The sequence below is a fragment of the Cherax quadricarinatus genome, chromosome 22, assembly GCF_038502225.1.
Source record: "Cherax quadricarinatus isolate ZL_2023a chromosome 22, ASM3850222v1, whole genome shotgun sequence".
NCBI classification, from domain to species: Eukaryota; Metazoa; Arthropoda; class Malacostraca; order Decapoda; family Parastacidae; genus Cherax; species Cherax quadricarinatus.
Genome location: NC_091313.1, coordinates 26,629,492 through 26,655,137, shown reverse-complemented (window position 1 = coordinate 26,655,137; position 25,646 = coordinate 26,629,492). Strand labels below are relative to the sequence as shown.

Sequence of the window (25,646 nt, the reverse complement as noted above, 5' to 3'; positions counted from 1 at the left end):
GCAACCACCCAGGGAAGTACTACCGTCCTGCCAGATGACTGTGAAACAAACTTGTAACTGTTTTGCATGATGGTAGGATTGCTGGTTTCTTTTTCTGTCTCATAAACACGCTAGATAACAGGGATATCTTGCTACTCCTACTTACACTTTGGTTACACTTCACAGACATGCACATGCATATATATATATATATATACATCTAGGTTTTTCTCCTTTTTCTAAATAGCTCTTGTTCTGCTTTATTTCTTCTATTGTCCATGGGGAAGTGGAAAAGAATCTTTCCTCCATAAGCCATGCGTGTCGTATGAGGCGACTAAAATGCCGGGAGCAAAGGGCTAGTAACCCCTTCTCCTGTAGACATTTACTAAAAAAGAGAAGAAAAACTTTATAAAACTGGGATGCTTGAATGTGCGTGGATGTAGTGCGGATGACAAGAAACAGATGATTGCTGATGTTATGAATGAAAAGAAGTTGGATGTCCTGGCCCTAAGCGAAACAAAGCTGAAGGGGGTAGGGGAGTTTCGGTGGGGGAAATAAATGGGATTAAATCTGGAGTATCTGAGAGAGTTAGAGCAAAGGAAGGGGTAGCAGTAATGTTGAAGGATCAGTTATGGAAGGAGAAGAGAGAATATGAATGTGTTAATTCAAGAATTATGTGGATTAAAGTAAAGGTTGGATGCGAAAAGTGGGTCATAATAAGCGTGTATGCACCTGGAGAAGAGAGGAATGCAGAGGAGAGAGAGAGATTTTGGGAGATAAGTGAATGTATAGGAGCCTTTGAACCAAGTGAGAGTAACTGTGGTAGGGGACCTGAATGCTAAAGTAGGAGAAACTTTTAGAGGGTGTGGTAGGTAAGTTTGGGGTGCCAGGTGTAAATGATAATGGGAGCCCTTTGATTGAACTTTGTATAGAAAGGGGTTTAGTTATAGGTAATACATATTTCAAGAAAAAGAGGATAAATAAGTATACAAGATATGATGTAGGGCGAAATGACAGTAGTTTGTTGGATTATGTATTGGTAGATAAAAGACTGTTGAGTAGACTTCAGGATGTACATGTTTATAGAGGGGCCACAGATATATCAGATCACTTTCTAGTTGTAGCTACACAGAGTAAAAGGTAGATGGGATACAAGGAGAATAGAAACATCAGGGAAGAGAGAGGTGAAGGTTTATAAACTAAAAGAGGAGGCAGTTAGGGTAAGATATAAACAGCTATTGGAGGATAGATGGGCTAATGAGTGCATAGGTAATGGGGTCGAAGAGGTATGGGGTAGGTTTAAAAATGTAGTGTTAGAGTGTTCAGCAGAAGTCTGTGGTTACAGGAAAGTGGCTGCGGGAGGGAAGAGGAGCGAATGGTGGAATGATGATGTAAAGAGAGTAGTAAGGGAGAAAAAGTTAGCATATGAGAAGTTTTTACAAAGTAGAAGTGACGCAAGGAGGGAAGAGTATATGGAGAAAGAGAGGTTAAGAGAGTGGTGAAGCAATGTAAAAAGAGAGCAAATGAGAGAGTGGGTGAGATGTTATCAACAAATTTTGTTGAAAATAAGAAAAAGTTTTGGAGTGAGATTAACAAGTTAAGGAAGCCTAGAGAACAAATGGATTTGTCAGTTAAAAATAGGAGAGGAGAGTTATTAAATGGAGTTAGAGGTATTGGGAAGACGGAGGGAATATTTTGAGGAATTGTTAAATGTTGATGAAGATAGGGAAGCTGTGATTTCGTGTACAGGGCAAGGAGGAATAACATCTTGTAGGAGTAAGGAAAACCAGTTGTGAGTGTGGGGGAAGTTCGTGAGGCAGTAGGTAAGATGAAAGGGGGTAAGGCAGCCGGGAATGATGGGATAAAGATAAAAATGTTAAAAGCAGGTGGGGATATAGTTTTTGGAGTGGTTGGTGCAGTTATTTAATAAATGTATGGAAGAGGTTAAGGTACCTAAGGATTGGCAGAGACCATGCATAGTTCCTTTGTATAAAGGCAAAGGGGACAAAAGAGAGTGCAAAAATTATAGGGGGGGAGAAGTCTGTTGAGTATACCTGGTAAAGTGTATGGTAGAGTTATTATTGAAAGAATTAAGAGTAAGACGGAGAATAGGACAGCAGATGAACAAGGAGGCTTTAGGAAAGGTAGGGGGTGTGGACCAGGTGTTTACAGTGAAACATATAAGTGAACAGTATTTAGATAAAGCTAAAGAGGTCTTTGTGGCATTTATGGATTTGGAAAAGGCATATGACAGGGTGGATAGGGGGGCAATGTGGCAGATGTTGCAGGTGTATGGTGTAGGAGGTAGGTTACTGAAAGCAGTGAAGTTTTTTTTACGAGGATAGTGAGGCTCAAGTTGGAGTATGTAGGAAAGAGGGAGATTATTTCCCAGTAAAAGTAGGCCTTAGACAAGGATGCGTGATGTCACCGTGGTTGTTTAATATATTTATAGATGGGGTTGTAAGAGAAGTAAATGCGAGGGTCTTGGCAAGAGGCGTGGAGTTAAAAGATAAAGAATCACACAAAGTGGGAGTTGTCACAGTTGCTCTTTGCTGATGACACTGTGCTCTTGGGAGATTCTGAAGAGAAGTTGCAGAGATTGGTGGATGAATTTGGTAGGGTGTGCAAAAGAAGAAAATTAAAAGTGAATACAGGAAAGAGTAAGGTTATGAGGATAACAAAAAGATTAGGCGATGAAAGATTGGATATCAGATTGGAGGGAGAGTATGGAGGAGGTGAATGTATTCAGATATTTGGGATTGGACGTGTCAGCGGATGGGTCTATGAAAGATGAGGTGAATCATAGAATTGATGAGGGAAAAAGGGTGAGTGGTGCACTTAGGAGTCTGTGGAGACAAAGAACTTTGTCCTTGGAGGCAAAGAGGGGAATGTATGAGAGTATAGTTTTACCAACGCTCTTATATGGGTGTGAAGCATGGGTGATGAATGCTGCAGCGAGGAGAAGGCTGGAGGCAGTGGAGATGTCATGTCTGAGGGCAATGTGTGGTGTGAATATAATGCAGAGAATTCGTAGTTTGGAAGTTAGGAGGAGGTGCGGGATTACCAAAACTGTTGTCCAGAGGGCTGAGGAAGGGTTGTTGAGGTGGTTCAGACATGTAGAGAGAATGGAGCGAAACAGCGACTTCAAGAGTGTATCTGTAGTGGAAGGAAGGCGGGGTAGGGGTCAGCCTAGGAAAGGTTGGAGGTAGGGGGTAAAGGAGGTTTTGTGTGCGAGGGGCTTGGACTTCCAGCAGGCATGCGTGAGCGTGTTTGATAGGAGTGAATGGAGACAAATGGTTTATAATACTTGACGTGCTGCTGGAGTGTGAGCAAAGTAACATTTATGAAGAGGTTCAGGGAAACCGGCAGGCCGGACTAGAGTCCTGGAGATGGGAAGTACAGTGCCTGCACTCTGAAGGAGGGGTGTTAATGTTGCAGTTTAAAAACTGTAGAGTAAAGCACCCTTCTGGCAAGAGTGATAGAGTGAATGATGGCGAAAGTTTTTCTTTTTCGGGCCACCCTGCCTTGGTGGGAATCGGCCAGTGTGATAATAAAAATAAAAATTAAGTTCTCTTGTACTACTGTCCACAGGATGGATGTGGGGTGCATGATAAACTAGCCACTTCAATGGCAAAATCTAAATATCACCTAACCAAATCCTACGTTAATTTTTTTCAATGCATAGTCTGAAATCTACTCACATGTTACACCCAGCATCAGGGCTGGAAACTATTGCTAAGTACCGCTGCTTGTTACACTCTGGACGACCTCTAAGGCGGTGCTTCAGCATCTTCATCAGAGCTCTACGCCATTCTTTACTACTCGTCTACAAGAATGCAAGGGGCAGTGTACAATAAATGGGTTATATCAATATTTTCCAATATGGCTACAGAATATAATAAAAACACTAATTAATATATCCACATGAAGCACAAAAAACTTATGGCAAAGTACATAAATGAATAATGTAAAACCTAAAAGCCTTTCTGAATATACACTAAAAGAATAAATCTTTAAAAAAAAAGTTCTCCAGTTTTATCACCTCATGGCAATATTCTTGAATGGGGTGTGATAACTTGTGGCTGCGAGAGGTTCGGGCATGAAGAAAACAATCCTGACAGAGGTTATAACCAAAACATCGTAAACACTGGTATCTCAGACCAATGACTGGACGCTGCTTGCACACACCACACTTCACATCATGACAGACTGAAAAACAAATAACCAGGCTGACAGGGAAATGTTAACACAATGTAAAAGGGTAAATATAACTTACAAGGGCATATAAAATTTATCAGCTGCAGCTATTTACCTTTCCACCTTTATCACTAATGCCTTGCTCCTTTCATAAGCTTCCCTTTGACATGTCTAGGCTGCCATAAATATATGCCTCCTTGGTCTATTCCTCTCCTACAACCATGAAAACTTTCCCCAAGTACTACCTTTTTTTTTTTTTCTCAAGAGCTCTCAAATCTATAAGCTATAATTGCCTGCTTAAAATCACTGATTTCTATATGGCTCTCTTGCATCGGCTGTCAAAATTTGCCAAATGGTTTATATAAACCATTGCAAAGTTATAGCAGTTTGAAATTAAAGCAGCCACTAAATATACAAAAGTGCATTTTTTAAAGACAGACCAATTACTAACCTAGCTCAGCAGCTGTAAGTCTGTACAAGGTTGTCCACCACACCAAAGTCTGAGGTTCTTTCAGCAGCCAGGCCAGCAACACTTCCTCTGTTACTCCTACTTCACCTTCTACCTGACACAAACCATATTTGGTATTTAATAACATTAGTAAAAATACAATGAAGGTATACTTTTATATTTTGTTGACTGACTCGACAAATACAAAAACACAATCTAATTTTCTGTCGCAGATCTTTAAAGAACAAGATTCATCAGATTAATAGTCGAGACACAAAAGTAAAAAGTCTTCCTTGTATGGAAAATGTAAACTCATACTTTGGTATTCCTACCACTGATTATACTCATTCAATGCAGCAATGAAAGCCATCACTGAGGAAGCAAACAGAGCCAGGGCTGAACTAATGGTACTAGAGGATTTCAACTGCTGACGTACAGACGAAGAATTTCACCCTCTATCTGGGATAAATTGCTTTATCAAGTAATGGAGAACTTCCAAGGAAATGATGAGAACAAAAGGTAATAACACATTGATAAGGCCAAGCTCTATTTATTAATCCAGTAAGTCGAACACAAAGAAAACCAAATACGCACAGTGGAACCTCTGTTGTCGAACTTAATTCGTTCTAGATGTCAGTTCAACAACCAAAATGGTTTACAACCAAACCAATTTTTCCCATAAATAATAATGTAAATAGTTAATCCATTCCAGACCAAAAATGACTAATAATTTATTAATAATAATGTAGTTAGTACATCATAAAATTATACAGCACACGGGAACTGTAAAAATGACTACTGAATGAAAATTTAACAAATACTGCACAGGAAATGAAAATTTAACTGCCTCTTACCTGTCAGAGAGGAGAGCTAATGGCAAAATTCTAGCAGCTTCAAATCTTGTGAGAGAAAGCTGGTAGGCCTACATGTGAGAGAATGGATCTGCATGGTCAGCATGTGCGGTATAAAAATCCTGCAGCACGCAGTGCACGAGAAAAAAACTGCTACTGTTTTTGGTTTAAAACAGCGACTTTGCGGTATTTTCATACGGTATTTATGGTCGTCTTCTCACTTTCTTGGTCTCACTTGATAGAATGGAAGATATTTTACAGAAATAGAGATGATTTAAGGACTAAAATAGCTTGAAATTGAGCTCAAAGCAGCAGAAATTAGATTTTTGCCGATGTTCATGAGCAAACAAATCATGTCACACATCAACTGGGGGGGTCTAATATGCATTCACGAATGCACTAATTTTATTTATACAATTATGCAGTAGTTTAAATAACGGTAAATCTTCTATTTTTTGTGTGTGAATAATTCAAAATGAAAAGCAAGTGTAATATAAGAGGGACCTGGAGACGTGACTAATGAACAGATAAAATGTTATTTTCGTGCCAGGAATGTCTACACTGTTTATGCTGGACCCTATTTTGAAATTGGCCTTTCTTGAATTTTGTGTGAAATTAGCAATTTCAGATCACTTTATTGGGTAGCTGAAATGAGTAATGGACCTTTACCTTTGATGTACCTTTGAAGAATTTCGAGAGTATATCTACTCTCTGAGCATGGCCATGGGCCAGGCTCGTCTGGTGCTTGCCTGGTCAACCAGGCTGTTGCTGCTGGAGGCCCACTGCCCCACATATCCATCACAGCCTGGTTGATCTGGCACCTGGTGAAGATGCTTGTCTAGTTTCCTCTTGAAGGCTTCAACACTTGTTCCAGCAGTGTTTCTGATATCTTCTGGTAAGATGTTGAAAAGTCTGGGACCCTGGATGTTGATAAAGTGTTCCCTTATTGTCCCCACTGCACCCCTGTTCCTCACTGGGTTTATTTTACACCTCCTCCCATCTCTCTCACCCCAGTATGTTATGGGAGTGTGCAGATTTGCGACCAAGCCCTCGAGTCCATTCCAGGTATATATCATGTACCTCTCTCTCCTCCGCTCCAATGAGAACATGTTCAAAACTTGCAGGCGTTCCCAGTAGTTTAGGTGCTTTACTGGCTCAATGCGAGCTGTAAACGATCTATTTGTTCCAGCTCTGATATTTCTCCTGCCCTGGACGGGGCCATCAGCACTGAGCAATATTCTAAGTGAGGGAGCACTAGCGATTTGAAGAGTGTCACCATCGGCATTATTTCCCTTGTTTTGAAAGTTCTCAATACCCACCCAGTCATTTTCCTGGCTGTCGTGATCTTCGTCTAATGGTCTTTAAAAGAAAGGTCAGCTGACATAATTATTCCTAGGTCTTTTACGTGTTCCTTACGTTCTATTTGGAGACCCTCGTGAGTTTTGTATGTAGTGCTCATTTTGAGTTCTTCATTCTCTCCATATCTAAGCAGCTGGAACTTATCACCATTAAACGTCATGTTTTCCACTGCCCACTGGAAAACCCTGTTTATGTCTTCCTGTACTTTTTCAGTGTCCTCTACCGTACTGACTTGCATGCTTATTTTAGTGTCATGCAAATGATACAAAAGTGTGCCGGGTGTTTTTGTCTATGTCTGCTATGAGGATGAGGAACAGCAGAGGTGCCAGGACAGTGCCTTGGGGTACTGAGCTTTGGACCTCGCTGATGCTGGATCTTGCCCTGTTCACTACTACTTTTTGTGTTCCGTGTGTTAGGAAACACAAAATCCATCTGCCTACCTTCCCCGTAATACCCATGGCCTTCATTTTGTGTGCTATCACTCCATGATCGCATTTGTCAAACGCCTTAGAAAAATCTGTGTAAATCACATCTGCGTTTTGGTCTTCTTCCAGTGCCTCTGTAATTCTGTCATAATGGTTCAGCAGCTCCGACAGACATGATTGTCCTGCTCTAAAACCATGCTGGTTCGGATTATGTTGGTTGTGCTGCTCCATGAAATTTGTAACCTGCCGTCTCATCACTCTTTCGAAGATTTTTATGCGAGAGGTTAGGGCTAGTGGTCTAATTTTTAGCTAGTGCTCTACTACCTCCCTTATGCAAAGGAGCTATGTCTGCACTCTTTAAGGCCTCCGGTATTTCACCTAGATCTAAGCTCTTTCTCCAAAGAATACCGAGGGCTCGTGCAAGTGGCACTCTGCATTTCTTTACTCAATCGATAGAATAAAAAGAGTTCTAGCAAAATAGATATGAGTTTGGTCAGCTGGAACAATGGAATTGGCCCAAAATAGGACTCAAAGTGGGTGAAATTGCTGATGCGTAAATATAGCGACAGCGTAATTCCTCAAGTTTTTCTTCGAATTTTATGCTTTTGGTTTCATTACCTTCACAAGATGCACAAGAACTCAAGAGATGTTTATAGTTGCTAGACTGACCGAGACCCACACTGTGGAATGTTTGGTGATCACGTGATCCGAGCGTTGTCGGTCGACAACCAAGACCATGTACAAAAACAAAGTAACAATAACAAATCAGTTAGAACCAATTTGTTCGACAACTAGTCCGTTCGACAACCAAGTAACACATCTTCTACAGTGGACCCTCTTATCGGCCATAATCCGTTCCAGAAGGTTAGCGTAAAACCAAAAAGCGAAATAACATTTCCCATAAGAATTAATGTAAATACAATTAATCCGTGCCAGACACCCAAAATTATTAACAAAAATTTTTTATTTTTATAAAGATTAATTATAATTTTACATACAAAAAAATGATTACTAAATAAAATAAATACATGAACAATTAAATCACTATTACATACCTTTATTGGGGAGACTTGTTGGCTTATGGAAGACAGGGAGGAGAGAGGGAAGATTCATTGTTTGGAAGGGGAATCCCCCTCCATAAGGACTTGCAGCCTCGCCATGCCTTACCACACTGTATGCCACTATGCTTCTTAAATCTCTCAAACCAGCCTTTGCTGACCCTAAATTCACTAACAGCAGCACTTGTTCCAGGCATTTTCTTTACAAGATCTGCATGCAACTGCCTTACCTTCTCACAAATAATCGACTCCACAACACTATCTCCAGCCAATTGTTTTTTGGCGATCCACAACAATAACTTGTCCATATCTTCCATTATTGGTGACCTTTGTTTCATTAGCACATTTATTCCTTTCACAACATTAGCTTACTTGATTTCTACTTTCTTTGCCAGGATAGAAGTGATTGTTGATTTGCTTTTCCCATACATGCTGGCAAGTTCCAGCACCCGCACACCATTATTTTTCAGTAACTTTTTTCTTAAATTCCATCGTATTCCTCACTTTCTTTACCAACGGAACTTTACTAGGAACTCTTTGGGGCCATGGTTACTTATTTCACAGATGAACTTAATCAATAACCACAAAAAACAATGGATTATAGGGAAATGTTTCGATGAATGAGTAAAGCTTCCTCACTCGCCCAGAGACACAGCCAGACTGATGCGCGAGCGGCTGGCAGCGGTGGGTTGGCGCATCCCACATGGCTGATAAGCGAAATAACGGCCAATAACTGGAAGCCGAAAAAACGGCCAATAAGCGGAACGGCCAATAACCGAGGGTCCACTGAATTTCAGTTGAATCCCAGCACTGATGCTGATTTCCTTTGGTACAGGTTGTACTGCACTGCATTATTTCTTAGGTTTCCATTATTAATTTTTTTTTTTCAACAAACTGGCCATATCCCACCAAGGCAGGTGGCCCAAAAAGAAAAACCAAAGTTTCTCTTTTTACATTTAGTAATATATACAGGAGAAGGGGTTACTAGCCCCTTGCTCCTGGCATCATTATTATTTATATTATTATTAATTTCAAATAAAAATTTTCATAATGTACAAAATGGTAATTGAAAAATTTTATGAGCATTTTGACAGCTGGGATCACTCATAACTCTGGGCATTGGAAAAAGTACCAAAAAAAAAAAAGTAGGTTGGTAGACAGCAACCACCCAGGGAGGTACTACCGTCCTGCCAAGTGAGTGTAAAACGAAAGCCTGTGATTGTTTTACATGATGGTAGGATTGCTGATGTCTTTTGTCTGTCTCATAAATATGCAAGATTACAGGCATGTCTTGCTACTTCTACTTACACTTAGGTCACACTACACATACATGTACACATTTATTTATACACACTCATCTGAGTTTTCTTTGATTTTATCTTAATAGTTCTTGGTCTTATTAATTTTCCTTTTATATCCATGGGGAAGTGGAATAAGACTCTTTCCTCCGTAAGCCATGCGTGTTGTAAAAGTCAACTAAAATGCCGGGAACAATGGGCTAGTAACCCCTTTTCCTGTAAAGATTACTAAAAAGAATAAGAAGAAGAAAATTGTCAAAGTGGGAAGTCTGAATGTGTGTGGATGTTGTGCAAATGATAAGACAGAGATGATTGTGGATGTTATGAATGAGAAGAAGCTGGATGTCCTGGCTTTAAGTGAAACAAAGCTGAAGGGGGTGGGAGAGTTTCAATGGAGAGGAATAAATGGGATTAGGTCAGGGGTTTCAAATAGAGTTAGAGCTAAAGAAGGAGTAGCAATAATGTTGAAGGATAAGCTATGGCAGGAAAAGAGGGACTATAAATGTATTAATTCAAGGATTATGTGGAGTAAAATAAAGATTGGATGTGAAAAGTGGGTTATAATAAGCGTGAATGCACCTGGAGAAGAGACAAGTGTAGAGGAGAGAGAGAGATTTTGGGAAATGTTGAGTGAATGCGTGGGGAGTTTTGAATCAAGTGTGAGAGTAATGGTGGTTGGGGATTTCAATGCTAAAGTGGGTAAAAATGTTATGGAGGGAGTAGTAGGTAAATTTGGGGTGCCAGGGGTAAATGTAAATGGGGAGCCTTTAATTGAGCTATGTGTAGAAAGAGATTTGGTAATAAGTAATACACATTTTATGAAAAAGAGGATAAATAAATATACAAGGTATAATGTAGCACGTAATGAAAGTAGTTTATTAGATTATGTATTGGTGGATAAAAGGTTGATGGGTAGGCTCCAGGATGTACATGTTTATAGAGGGGCAACTGATATATCGGATCATTGTTTAGTTGTAGCTACAGTTAGAGTAAGAGGTAGATGGGAAAAGAGGAAGGTGGCAACAACAAGTAACAGGGAGGTGAAAGTGTATAAACTAAAGGGGAGGAGGAAGTTCGGGTGAGATATAAGCAACTATTGGCAGAAAGGTGGGCTAGTGCAAAGATGAGTAGTGGGGGGGTTGAAGAGGGTTGGATGAGTTTTAAAAATGCAGTATTAGAATGTGGGGCAGAAGTTTGTGGTTATAGGAGGGTGGGGGCAGGAGGAAAGAGGAGTGATTGGTGGAATGATGAAGTAAAGGGTGTGATAAAAGAGAAAAAGGTACCTTATGAGAGGTTTTTACAAAGCAGAAGTGTTATAAGAAGAGCAGAGTATACGGAGCGTAAAAGAAAGGTAAAGAGAGTGTTGAGAGAGTGCAAAAGGAGAGCAGATGATAGAGAGGGAGGCGCACTGTCAAGAAATTTTAATGAAAATAAGAAAAAATTTTGGAATGAGTTAAACAAGTTAAGAAAGCCTAGGGAAAGTATGGATTTGTCAGTTAAAAACAGAGTAGGGGAGTTAGTAGATGGGGAGATGGAGGTATTAGGTAGATGGCTAGAATATTTTGAGGAACTTTTAAATGTTAAGGAAGAAATAGAGACAGTAATTTCATGCACTGGTCAGGGAGGTATACCATCTTTTAGGAGTGAAGAAGAGCACAATGTAAGTGTGGGGGAGGTACGTGAGGCATTACGTAGAATGAAAGGAGGTAAAGCAGCTGGAACTGATGGGATCATGACAGAAATGTTAAAAGCATGGGGGGATATAGTGTTGGAGTGGTTGGTACCTATCTTTAATAAATGTATGAAAGAGGGGAAGGTACCTAGGGATTGGCAGAGAGCATGTATAGTCCCTTTATATAAAGGGAAAGGGGTCAAAAGAGACTGTAAAAATTATAGAGGAATAAGTTTACTAAGTATACCAGGAAAAGTGTACGGTAGGGTTATAATTGAAAGAATTAGAGGTAAGACAGAATGTAGGATTGCGGATGAGCAAGGAGGTTTCAGAGTGGGTAGGGGATGTGTAGATCAAGTGTTTACATTGAAGCATATATGTGAACAGTATTTAGATAAAGGTAGGGAAGTTTTTATTGCATATATGAATTTAGAAAAGGCATATGATAGAGTGGATAGAGGAGCAATGTGGCAGATATTGCAAGTATATGGAATAGGTGGTAAGTTATTAAATGCTGTAAAGAGTTTTTATGAGGATAGCGAGGCTCAGGTTAGGGTGTGTAGAAGAGAGGGAGATTACTTCCCGGTAAAAGTAGGTCTTAGACAGGGATGTGTAATGTCACCATGGTTGTTTAATATATTTATAGATGGGGTTGTAAAGGAAGTAAATGCTAGGGTGTTCGGGAGAGGGGTGGGATTAAATTTTGGGGATATCAAATTCAAAATGGGAATTGACACAGTTACTTTTTGCTGATGATACTGTGCTTATGGGAGATTCTAAAGAAAAATTGCAAAGGTTAGTGGATGAGTTTGGGAATGTGTGTAAAGGTAGAAAGTTGAAAGTGAACATAGAAAAGAGTAAGGTGATGAGGGTGTCAAATGATTTAGATAAAGAAAAAATAGATATCAAATTGGGGAGGAGTATGGAAGAAGTGAATGTTTTCCGATACTTGGGAGTTGACGTGTCGGCGGATGGATTTATGAAGGATGAACTTAATCATAGAATTGATGAGAGAAAAAAGGCGAGCGGTGCGTTGAGGTATATGTGGAGTCAAAAAACGTTATCTATGGAGGCAAAGAAGGGAATGTATGAAAGTATAGTAGTACCAACACTCTTATATGGGTGTGAAGCTTGGGTGGTAAATGCAGCAGCGAGGAGACGGTTGGAGGCAGTGGAGATGTCCTGTTTAAGGGCAATGTGTGGTGTAAATATTATGCAGAAAATTCGGAGTGTGGAAATTAGGAAAAGGTGTGGAGTTAATAAAAGTATTAGTCAGAGGGCAGAAGAGGGTTTGTTGAGGTGGTTTGGTCATTTAGAGAGAATGGATCAAAGTAGAATGACATGGAAAGCATATAAATCTATAGGGGAAGGAAGGCGGGGTAGGGGTCGTCCTCGAAAGGGTTGGAGACGGGGTAAAGGTGGTTTTGTGGGCAAGGGGCTTGGACTTCCAGCAAGCGTGCGTGAGCGTGTTAGACAGGAGTGAATGGAGACGAATGGTACTTGGGACCTGACGATCTGTTGGAGTGTGAGCAGGGTAATATTTAGTGAAGAGATTCAGGGAATCCGGTTATTTTCATATAGTCGGACTTGAGTCCTGGAAATGGGAAGTACAATGCCTGCACTTTAAAGGAGGGGTTTGGGATATTGGCAGTTTGGAGGGATATGTTGTGTATCTTTATATGTGTATGCTTCTGAACTGTTGTATTCTGAGCACCTCTGCAAAAACAGTGATAATGTGTGAGTGTGGTGAAAGTGTTGAATGATGATGAAAGTATTTTGTTTTCGGGGATTTTTTCTTTTTTGGGTCACCCTGCCTCGGTGGGAGACGGCCGACTTGTTAAAAAAAAAAAAAAAAAAAAACCTATACAAGAATACTCAAGGAAAGAGCTATGTAACAAAAATGAAAAGTACTAGCACGAAAACACAAATACCATCACATTAAAGTAAAATAACTTGCATCAGTTATAAAAATTAAATTATTAATGTCAAAATAACACACAATGTATAATTATTTTACAGTATTATATATCCAACATGCAAATATGTTCCTTACCCTAAAGTTAAGGCTTGCCTAAAGTACTATGTATACAAGAGGCTTCTTTGAGTATAAAGAAACATTTAAGTTGTATTAACTTTCAATATTTTTCAAGAGGAAACTGCTTTATACATCAGCATTAGAAGTTTAAAGAATACTGTACTGAAGCAAAATTAGCAAGTAGGGCAATAATGCTGCTGAAAATCACTATAGGTATTCTAATCAATTTATGTGGTACCATAAGAGAAGATGATTATTTACCTCTTGGAAACAACTTTCAACAGCAGCTGCCACCAAAGATAAGCCAAATGATGGCTGCTCAGAGAGTAACTCTGGAATACGAGCCAAATCACGAAGGACAGCTGCTAATCTTCGTCTATGAGAAAAGTAGTGTTATGGTTAATACTATATTATTAATTTTGAGCAACTTTACCAACTACAGCTTTCATTTATTACATAGAATACAAATTATATTTCATAATGACATTTTGCAAGGCATGAGAAGTTAATATTCAAAATATTTAAAGAAATGCAACTATTGCACTATAAAGCTGGCTATGAATGAAATTAACCAGCATCTCCAGAGAATAAAAATAATTCAGCATTGTCTCGTTAACCCTTTGAGGGTCGACAGGCCCTCTCCGAGACTCGTTCTCAGGGTCGGCCAAATTAAAAAAAAAAAAAATATCTTATGATAAGATAGAGAATCTTTTCCCAATCATAATGACACCAAAAGTATGAAATTTGATGGAAAACTTACGGAATTATGCTCTCACGAAGCTAGCAGTCTCAATGATGTTTACGCATCGGCGATTTTGCCCAATTTGAACCCCATTTTCAGCCAATTTCACTGTACTAGTCGACAAAAAACATGAATATTTTGCTAGAACTCCATTTTTTCTATCGAATGAGTGCAAGAAACCACCCATTTACCAATTTCAACTATCCAGTACAGCGGTCAGAATTTAGCAATTTTGCCAATTTCACACAAATTTCGAAAGATGCCAATTTCCGAATAGGGTCCAGAATAAACAAGAAAGACAGTCCTGGCACTAAAATGACATTTCCTCTGTTCATTAGTCACGTCTCAAGGCCCCTCTTACATTCTTTTGCTTTCCACTTTGAATTTTTCTCACAAAAAATAGAAGATTTACTGTTATGCAGACTACTGCATTAGTGTAAAAAATGGCATAAATGATATTGGTGCACTTGCAAAAGAATATTAGACTCACCAGTTGATGTGTATTGGATGCTTGGCATGATTTGTTTACTTTTGAACTTTGGTAGAAATCAAACATTTCTGCTACTTTGAGCTCAATTTCAAGGTACTTTTCATTGTAAAACCAGTCAAAATCATCTCAATTTCTGTAATATGTCTTCCATTCTTTAAAATGAGACCAAGAAAACTAGAATACAACAATAAATACCATACGAAAATACAGTGCAAAGTCGCTGTTTTATTCCAAAAAAACGGTCAGTTTTTTTTTCTCATTATGCACTGTGCTCCAGGATTTTTTTTATACTGTGCACACTGACCACATAGACCCATTCTTTCATATGTAGGCCTACCAGCTTTCTCCCACTAGATTTGAGGGCGCTAGAATTTAGGCGTACTAGTACGTCAAAAACCCTGGGTCGTAAGCCGTACTAGTACGGGCAAAACCCTCAAAGGGTTAAAAGACATTTTATGTGTTTTTTTTTTTAATGAGGGGGAGGGGGTAGGACTTGCCACCTTCTGATGTCCCCTATCCTCTATGTAGGCTAAGAAAAATATAAAAATTAAATACACTGCAATATATCACCAATTTAAGGGTACATGATAAGGTCACAATAGTGCATTATATACATGAACCTGTCATTCTGGCCCATTCACAAAGGTCAAACTAAATTAAGGCTGTTTACCTAAGCTTTGTACAAGGTTTTATCAGCATCATCCTCTTTCAGTAATATTTAATCCTTTCAAATCTATGAACTACAATAACTTGTAACAATTAAAAACTGGTCAAATATGCACAAAAGTGATTTAACCCTTTCAGGGTTTCCGACGTACTAGTACAGCTTACGCACCAGGGTTTTTGACGTACTAGAACACTTAAATTCTAGCACCTTCAAATCTAGCGAGAGAAAGCTGGTAGGCCTACTTACGAAAGAATGGGTCTATGTGGTCAGTGTGCACAGTATAAAAAAATACTGCAGCACACAGTGTGTAATGAGAAAAAAAAACTGAGTGTTTTTTAATTAAAACAGCGACTTTGCACTGCATTTTCGTATGATATTTATGGTTGTATTCTAGTTTTCCTGGTCTCATTTCATAGAATGGAAGACAGAAATTGAGATGATTTTGATTGGTTTCACAATGAAAAGTACCTTGAAATTGAGCTCAAAGTAGCAGCAATGTTCAATTTTTACCAAAGTTCAAAAGTAAACAAATCATGCCAAGTGTCCAATACACGTCAACTGGTGAGTCTAATATTCTTTCACAAGTGCGCTGATATTATTTATACCACTTCTACACTGATGCAGTAGTCTGCATAACGGTAAATCTTCTATTTTTTGTGAGAATAAAAAATTCAAATTGGAAAGCAAAAGAAATATAAGAGGGGCCTGGGGACATGGCTAACGAACAGAGAACTTGTTATTTTAGTGCCAGGAATGTCTGTCTTGTTTATTCTGGACCCTCTTTGGAAATTGGCATCTTTTGAAATTTGTGTGAAATTGGCAAAATTGCCAATTTCTAACCACTTTATTGGTTAGCTGAAATTGGTAAAGGGTGGTTTCTTGTACTCATTAGATAGAAAAAATGGAGTTCTAGCAAAGTAAATGATTTTTGTAGACTAGTACATTGGAATTGGCCGAAAATAGGGCTCAAAGTGGGCGAAATCACTGATGCATAAACATCGTTGAGACTGCTAACTTCGCGAGAGCATAATTCCATAAGTTTCCATCAAATTTCATACTTTTGGTGTAATTACGATCAGGAAATGATTATCATTTCACGAGAAAAAAAAAAAAATTTTCCCGAAAAATTTTCAACCTCGGGACGAGTTTAGGAGAGGGCCTCTCGACCCTGAAAGGGTTAATATTTTTATAAGATACATCTACAAAATAATACAGAAAATTCTTTATATATATCAAAAGTCTATGTAACTGATGATAATTTCAGTGTACCTATTAGCATAAAATATCTGAAATGTGCTGTTCTTCATATATCTTCACAGTACATACCTCCAGGTATGTGCAAAATATTAGAAAATCTTATGTAATAATCACACCTGGTGCAACAGTTGTTGTGATCTGCTATCTGAGTGAAGAGGTAACGGTACTTTTCTTGTAGTCGCCCTCCACACAAAACCACCAGCAGCACCTTACAACCAAGTACTCTAACCATACCACTGCGACCCCTAATGAATAATGAAGATTTAGGTTTGGTGCTCCCAACTCTATGGAGGCAATTTATTTTTTAACACACTGGCCATCTCCCACAGAGGTAGGGTGACCCAATAAAGAAGAAAACACTGACTCATTCAATTACTGACTTCCCAGAAGGGCACTGACATTACAGTTCAGATGACCCTCCAAATTGTAACATTCCTGCCTCTTCTTCAGACTATAGGCACTGGACTTATCTTCAGCACTTAAGCCCTGCTAACTGGTTTACCCCCCTGAATCCCTTCATAAATGTTACCGTGCTCACACTTCAGCACATCAAATCACAAAGACCACATACAATGTGTGGTGTATATATTATGCAGAGAATTTGTAGTTTGGAAATTAGGAGGAGGTGCAGAGTTACTGGAAATATTATCCAGTGCGCTGACGTGGGGGTTGAGGTGGTTTGGACATTTATGAGTGGATGAAGCAAAATAGGATGACTTGGAAAGTGTATAAAACAGTAGTGGAGGGAAGGCAGGGTAGGGTTTACACTAGGAAAGGATGGAGGGGATAAAGGAGGTTTTGTGTGCAAGAGGCTTAGACACTCAGCAGGCACGTGTGAGCGTGTTAGATAGGAGTGTAGGCAAATGGATTTTGGGACCTGATGAGCTGGAGTGTGAGCAAGGCAACACTTTCTGAAGGGATTCATGGGAAATGGTTAGCCAGACTTTAGGTGGGGAGTACAGTGCTTGCACTCTAAAGAGGTGGGGATATTTGAAGTTCGGACGGGCATCTGAACTGAAGTATCTATGCACCTATGGCACATATTACAGCGAATGATGGCCATAGCATTTTTTTTACGGGGGGGGGGGGTACCTTGGTGGGAGATAGCCTGTGTTTAAAAAAATCTTTCCATAAGCCACAATACTATATGTTACTTCTTTGTACATAACTGACTACTGTTAAAAAAAAAAAATCCCATAAATACTATATGCATATTTCATACAAGGGCTAAGGTGTCACAATTAGTAAAAGAATCTCACTGTGTACATTAATGATTAGTTGACAACATAGCAATTCTTAGTGCTGTGCTCACTGCACGCAGAAATTATAAAGAATGCATCATCTCCAGCTTATACCTTTATATACCTTTCATGAGTTCCAAGTCTTTACTCCTAGAGCCCAGCCATGGGCCAGGCAGGAATGCATTAAACATTTATTACAGTATCTCACAGAAGACATTACACAACGGTACAGAATAGTAAGTCTTTACATATTACATACAAACTATATACAGTGGACCCCCCGCCTTACGATCAGCTCCCAACTTGAACAATTACGCATTTTTGTGTGCGCTTTTGTGCGTGTATTTTTGGGGGTCTGAAATGGACTAATCTAATTTACGATATTCCTTATGGGAACAAATTCGTTTGGTAACGGCACCCGAACAGACTTCTGGAATGAATTAATATCGTAAGGCGGGGATCCACTGTACTTACTTTCAATATCTGTATCCCTCTCAAATGTTAATCATTCCATTTTATCCACCTTAGGTTAATAATCAAAACTAATTATTCCCTACCAAACTTATTAAAGCCATATAGCATGAGCTAACAATATTCAATTCTCTTCTATTCATTGTAACTTGCCTAATGACCATATGTACAAAATTACTGCACTGTTATTGTCTTATTAATCTTAAGCTTGCCCAAAATGCTCTGCATGTAGAGGGGTTTTTGGCATGTACACCTAATTGTTATACTCCTTTGTACAAACATGTATCATGCTGAAACAATTTTTTTTTTAACATGTCGGCCCTCTCCCACTAAGACAGGGTGACCCAAAATAAAAACCCAAAAATAAAATAAAACTATCAGTCAACACTTTTGCCATCACTCATACACAATCACTGTCTTTGCAGAGGCACCCAAATACAAAAGTTTAGATAGTCACTCCAAACTGCCAGTATCTCAAAATTATTATTATTAGTGCCCAATCAGCAGTAACAGTCCAGTTGATCAGGTCCTGATGCACCAGGAGGCCTGGTCAAGCACTGGGTTATGGGGGGCATCGACTCAATGAATGACCTCTAGGTAGACTATACGTAGTTACTAACAAGACAACAAAAAAAAGATTAAAATACTTACAAGTCATATATATTGAGTAAAAGGTTAACAGTGAGCGGAGTGGCAAGGGCTATGTGCATTGGCCGGTTTTTATAGGTTGAACGAAGACATTTGTGAATGACCTGCTCCAGTTGCTTTAACTCTACTAGATCATTGTTCTCTGCAACATGCAGATTAAAGCTGTCAAAAGATGAAGCTACACACTGCAGAGATACTTCATGAACTGTGAAGGAAACATGATGAAATTAGCTACAAGCAGTTTTACTTAAATCCAGGAAATGCTAATGCAAATATTTAATCTCTTACACACTATATCAAAACATTATCTTCAAATTTTCCATTGGCAGCATAAGACAATAATCAATATGTTAAGCAGCACTTCATTTTTCTTTCTCAATTAACATAGTTCATATCTATGGATCTCACAACTCCACTATTTACTTCTCACAGGCATTACACATCTCCATCTAACATAACATAAATGAGAGCAATAATTTATTGCCAGAAAAATGAGGTAGCATTCCCTTTTTTCCAGACATTTTTATCCTGATAAAGACTTCTCTTTATGAGATGAAATATGCTAGACATCATAAAAAATATTTAGGGCTGGAAAAATATTTAGCAAAATTTTTAAATACAAAAAAATGAATAGTTTTAAACAAATAGAAATGCTAAAAAATATGCTATTTTTGTTTAATTTTTCCCTAAGCATAATGAAAAATACTAGAAAACTAAAGCAGAGGAAAGTAGAAATTAAAAGCCAACTAGATGAAGCATAACTTACATTTGAGCCGTGTCTGAAGGTGACGCAACTTGCACGCAGTACGATAAGCTGCATATTTTACAGAGTTCAATGACTGGACTTCCTCTAAAACTTTTACATACTCGGGGTGATCCCACTGCGTAACTCCACGGGTGTGACTGAAAATAGTATAGTTCTTCACATAACTATGCAAGATACACTATATAGCAATACAATCCCCATTTAAGTATAGTGGCTTCAACCCAACATTCAAATGCAAAAAATCCTGAACTCCACTTGATAAATATTTTTTAGAAATAATAATCTATATAGTAAAAGATCCAATGCCCCCAACAAATTTCAAGAAGTCATCTGTAATGCCAAAACTAGACAAAGTTTATTGGCCCATACCAAGTTATTGAAGATACAAGTGGCAATAAGTACAAAATCAGAGAACTCATTAGCAGTTAGTATACAATCCCATTTCAATCACATGAAGTTAGTGTGACAACGTTGGGAATTCTGGCATTCAGATGAGCGTGGCAGACTGACAATCCTTCTGACCCAGTACCTTCTATCTCTAACAACGTGACCGACGTACGTGTATGTCCCAACTGTAGTTACAGAATTCCTTATGCACACAAGTGACGAGTACACCAAGTTTCATCCATTACCACAAACGTTAGTCCTCAGTCACAGCATGTGTCAGCAGTCTGGGATAGCGCCCAGGGTCAGGTCAGCAGTCTGCTAGGGCAAGATTTACGCAAGGAGTTGTCATCTGCTCTTGGGGTATGGGGGGGAGGGGGTTGAGGAGGATTAACATTAGTGCTAATGGGTGAAACTTGAGGTGTGCTCATCACTTGTGTGCATAGGGAATAACACAGCCAGGGCATGCATGTACAGCAGGGCCCCGCTTTACGGAGTTTCACTTTACGGCGTTCCGCTAATACGGTCATTTCAAATTATGACCAAAACTCGCTATACGGCTCCCCCCACCTGACTTTCTAATACGGTCACCGCGCCCCACCCTGTTTGTTTACATTCTTCGTGAGCTCAGTAAGCACTAAGTCTCTCCATTTTGTCTGGAAACTCCAAAATTTCAAATGTTTTTAAAAGTTATTTCATATTTTATATATACTCTGATAATTATACTTATGTATACCTGTACTTAAGTAAACTTACATACTGTGCTGGCATGCAGGTACACATTAAAATCAGTAAGAGTGTCTTATGTCTCCAGACGTCATATTAGTAATGATAATAATCATCGAGTCTCATTTAAATGTCGTATATTACGTTAAATACACATTTTCATTAATCCATCTATGATATTTTTTCAAAATTATATAATAAACACGATACATAACATAAAAAGATGATAAATACACCCCACAATAGAATAAATAAACATAAATATGAGATGTGGTAGCAGACGACTTGCACAAGTGACGCCATATTAGAGATGCTAATAATAATAATAATCACCGAGTCTCATTAAATGTTGTATATTACGTTAATATACACATTTTCATTAATCCATCCATGATATTTTTTTCAAAATTATATAATAAACACGATACATAACATAAAAAGATGATAAATACACCCTACAATAGAATAAATAAACATAAATATGAGATGTGGTAGCCAGATAACTTGTACAAGTGATGCCAAGAATAACATTTTCTCTAATCTAACATAAGAGAAAATGTGTTACTGGGGGTAACTGTAGAAAATTATTCCTTTCGTATGTATGTAAGTAAGTTTATTCAGGTATACACAAATACAGTTACATAGATTATCATACATAACAACATATGTGTAGAGAATCTAGGATAACCCAAAAAAGTCAGAGTGACTTATTTCCATTGCCTTCACTCAGAGCATCATTTCTTCTCAAAATGATGTTACATGAGAATGGGAGTGTTCTTCTTTATTTATTCTACCGTATCAATGTAGAGACAACCTGTACACAATGTAACTTGTACACAAACCAGACGTGTACACTTCGTTTACAAAACTTACCTTCGCCTGGTTTGTTTACCTAACTCTGCGCCTGTCCTCTCTCATGCACTCATTCTTTCTCTCTCTCATTTATTCGTTTTATCTCATTTACTTACTCCTGACCCTACATTAAGACTACAAATATTTTAAGGTAAGTAATGAGTGAACTGTATATACATTTTATCGCTCTGGGATGCTTAAATGTAATAGAATATTATGTGTAGGTGGGTTGGCCTGGTATGGTAGCCCGGCTGACTACCATACATACCACACTTGATTTTTTACAATAAATACTACTCATCTCACCCTATATTTTAAGGTAAGTAATGAGTGAACTGTATATACATTTTATCGCTCTGGGATGCTTAAATATCATAGAATTGTATGTGTGGGTGGGGTGGCCTGGTATGGTAGCCTGGCTGACTACCATACATACCACACTTGATTTCTTACAATAAATACTACTTGTCTCACCCTAGATTAAGACTATAAATATTTTAAGGTAAGTAATGAGTGCACTATGTGTATTGTACTTCTTTATTGTTTTTTAATGCCTGGTTCTATTGCTAACTTAATATATGTTAGTGTAAACTTGTTATCTAGTGTTTGTATGCATTTGTAAGTGGAAAAAAAGGGTGTTCCACTTTACGGTGGTTTCCGCTTTACGGCGGTAGCCTGGAACCTAACCAGCCGTATAATTGGGGCACTCCTGTATATCAGTCAGGCTGTCAGAGGTAGAAGGTACTGGGTCAGGAGGACTGTCAGTCTGGCTCGCTCATCCGACTGCCAGAAATCTCATGTTTATAATGCACTAACTTCACATGTTTTAAGTAGGACTCCTTATACTGACTTCTCTAACATTGTACTTGTTACCACTTATATAGTTCAATAACTCAACAAGGACCAATAAACTTTTGGTCTAAATTTGGTATATTGACTTCACAAAATTTGTTAGCATTACTAGTGTCCTCATGAAGAGGGAGTTCCCAAAACCCTTGTAACAAGTCTACAATCAAAAAGATTATCTTCAATATTGCACAGCAAGTCACCAAGAACATGAAGTGGGAAACTATCTGATATTGTTTATTAGCATTCAACTTCCTAAAGTCAATCACCGGGCATCAAGTACAGTGAACCCCAGAGTTTCGTGATAAATCCGTTCCAGAGAGCCTGCCGAAAGTCGAAATTCACGAAACTAAACTATTTTCCCCATAAAAAATGGAAATAAAATTAATCTGCTCCAGACACCCAAAAATATTAAAATAAATATTTTTTTTCAAATTAAATAAAGATTTATATACTGAAATCAATGAGAAATCAAGTACATGCATATAAAAAATAATATTACACTTACCTTTACTGAAGACTTCTGGGTGGATGGAAGATGGGAGGAGGGGATAGGAGGAAGGTGTACACTATTGTTTGGAAGGAGAATCTACTTCCATTAGGACTTTAGGTAGCAAGTCCTTACCTGGGGTTACTTCCCTTCCCTTCTGACACTGGTCAGAGAAATAGCAAGCATCGAACTTAAGCTAAAAGAATCCTTTAGGAGTCAGGAATCGCGGGAAGAACTAAAAGCCATAAATGAAATCGAAAGAAACCCAAAGTATTTCTTCTCCTATGCCAAATCAAAATCGAGAACAACGTCCAGTATTGGGCCCCTACTTAAACAAGATGGGTCCTACACAGATGACAACAAGGAAATGAGTGAGCTACTCAAGTCCCAATATGACTCAGTTTTTAGCAAGCCGCTAACCAGACTGAGAGTCGAAGATCAAAATGAATTTTTTATGAGAGAGCCACAAAATTTGATTAACACAAGCCTATCCGATGTTATCCTGACGCCAAATGACTTCGAACAGGCGATAAATGACATGCCCATGCACTCTGCCCCAGGGCCAGACTCATGGAACTCTGTGTTCATCAAGAACTGCAAGAAGCCCCTATCACGAGCCTTTTCCATCCTATGGAGAGGGAGCATGGACACGGGGGTCGTCCCTCAGTTACTAAAAACAACAGACATAGCCCCACTCCACAAAGGGGGCAGTAAAGCAACAGCAAAGAACTACAGACCAATAGCACTAACATCCCATATCATAAAAATCTTTGAAAGGGTCTTAAGAAGCAAGATCACCACCCATCTAGAAACCCATCAGTTACACAACCCAGGGCAACATGGGTTTAGAACAGGTCGCTCCTGTCTGTCTCAACTACTGGATCACTACGACAAGGTCCTAAATGCACTAGAAGACAAAAAGAATGCAGATGTAATATATACAGACTTTGCAAAAGCCTTCGACAAGTGTGACCATGGCGTAATAGCGCACAAAATGCGCGCTAAAGGAATAACAGGAAAAGTCGGTCGATGGATCTATAATTTCCTCACTAACAGAACACAGAGAGTAGTCGTCAACAGAGTAAAGTCCGAGGCAGCTACGGTGAAAAGCTCTGTTCCACAAGGCACAGTACTAGCTCCCATCTTGTTCCTCATCCTCATATCCGACATAGACAAGGATGTCAGCCACAGCACCGTGTCTTCCTTTGCAGATGACACCCAAATCTGCATGACAGTGTCTTCCATTGCAGACACTGCAAGGCTCCAGGCGGACATCAACCAAATCTTTCAGTGGGCTGCAGAAAACAATATGAAGTTCAACGATGAGAAATTTCAATTACTCAGATATGGTAAACATGAGGAAATTAAATCTTCATCAGAGTACAAAACAAATTCTGGCCACAAAATAGAGCGAAACACCAACGTCAAAGACCTGGGAGTGATTATGTCGGAGGATCTCACCTTCAAGGACCATAACATTGTATCAATCGCATCTGCTAGAAAAATGACAGGATGGATAATGAGAACCTTCAAAACTAGGGAGGCCAAGCCCATGATGACACTCTTCAGGTCACTTGTTCTATCTAGGCTGGAATATTGCTGCACTCTAACAGCACCTTTCAAGGCAGGTGAAATTGCCGACCTAGAAAATGTACAGAGAACTTTCACGGCGCGCATAACGGAGATAAAACACCTCAATTACTGGGAGCGCTTGAGGTTTCTAAACCTGTATTCCCTGGAACGCAGGAGGGAGAGATACATGATTATATACACCTGGAAAATCCTAGAGGGACTAGTACCGAACTTGCACACGAAAATCACTCACTACGAAAGCAAAAGACTTGGCAGACGATGCACCATCCCCCCAATGAAAAGCAGGGGTGTCACTAGCACGTTAAGAGACCATACAATAAGTGTCAGGGGCCCGAGACTGTTCAACTGCCTCCCAGCACACATAAGGGGGATTACCAACAGACCCCTGGCAGTCTTCAAGCTGGCACTGGACAAGCACCTAAAGTCAGTTCCTGATCAGCCGGGCTGTGGCTCGTACGTTGGTTTGCGTGCAGCCAGCAGCAACAGCCTGGTTGATCAGGCGCTGATCCACCAGGAGGCCTGGTCACAGACCGGGCCGCGGGGGCGTTGACCCCCGAAACTCTCTCCAGGTAAACTCCAGGCAAGTCCTTACCTGGGGTTACTTCCCTTCTTTTAATGCCACTGGGAACAACTTGAGAGTCACTGGACCCCTGTCACACAAAATCTGTCCAGAGAGGTCTTTTTCTGGCATTTCTTTAAGATTTCCCTGAAGTGGGACAACACTGTCATTGTATATGTTGCAGATATGGCTAGTTTCAGCTTGGTCAGGGCGATACTTTTCAACAAAACTTTGCAACTCATTCCACACATGTCCTTAATCACTGAAGAAGGAACCTCCTTCACTCTTTTCCTCCTCCTCCTCTGAAGCAAGTTCCTAGGCTGTGGTCTGATGCTGTTCCAGTTGAAGCTCTTGCAGTTCATCAGTGGTTAGCTCTTCCCTGTGGTCCTCCACCAACTTTTCCACATCCCCGTCATTCGCCTCCAACCCCATGGACTTGCCCAATGCCACAACACCTTCCACAACAGGCAGAGGGTCGGCAAGGACAGGGTCTGCCTCAAACCCTTCAAAATCCCTCTGGATCGTGTTCCTCACTTTATTTACCAAAGGGCTCGCACTAGCTTTCCTTGGGTCCATGATGACTTATTTAGCA

General features: G+C 39.4%; 1 protein-coding gene across 2 annotated transcripts in view; it reads right to left on the bottom strand.

Moving 5' to 3' along the window:
* Positions 1–25,646, bottom strand: part of LOC128689679 (dystrophin) — an 86,858-nt gene that overhangs the window by 50,439 nt on the left and 10,773 nt on the right. Inside the window, exons 3-9 of one of the 2 annotated variants that reach the window (XM_053778041.2) lie at positions 19,605–19,741; positions 18,842–19,043; positions 16,595–16,723; positions 13,584–13,698; positions 4,628–4,739; positions 4,022–4,188; positions 3,681–3,805 (exon numbers count right to left, since the gene is read on the bottom strand). In XM_053778041.2, coding sequence (XP_053634016.1) covers positions 3,681–3,805; positions 4,022–4,188; positions 4,628–4,739; positions 13,584–13,698; positions 16,595–16,723; positions 18,842–19,043; positions 19,605–19,741 — 987 coding nt within the window. The remainder of the gene's footprint in view (positions 1–3,680; positions 3,806–4,021; positions 4,189–4,627; positions 4,740–13,583; positions 13,699–16,594; positions 16,724–18,841; positions 19,044–19,604; positions 19,742–25,646) is intronic. The other variant, XM_053778042.2, reaches the window with a different exon arrangement.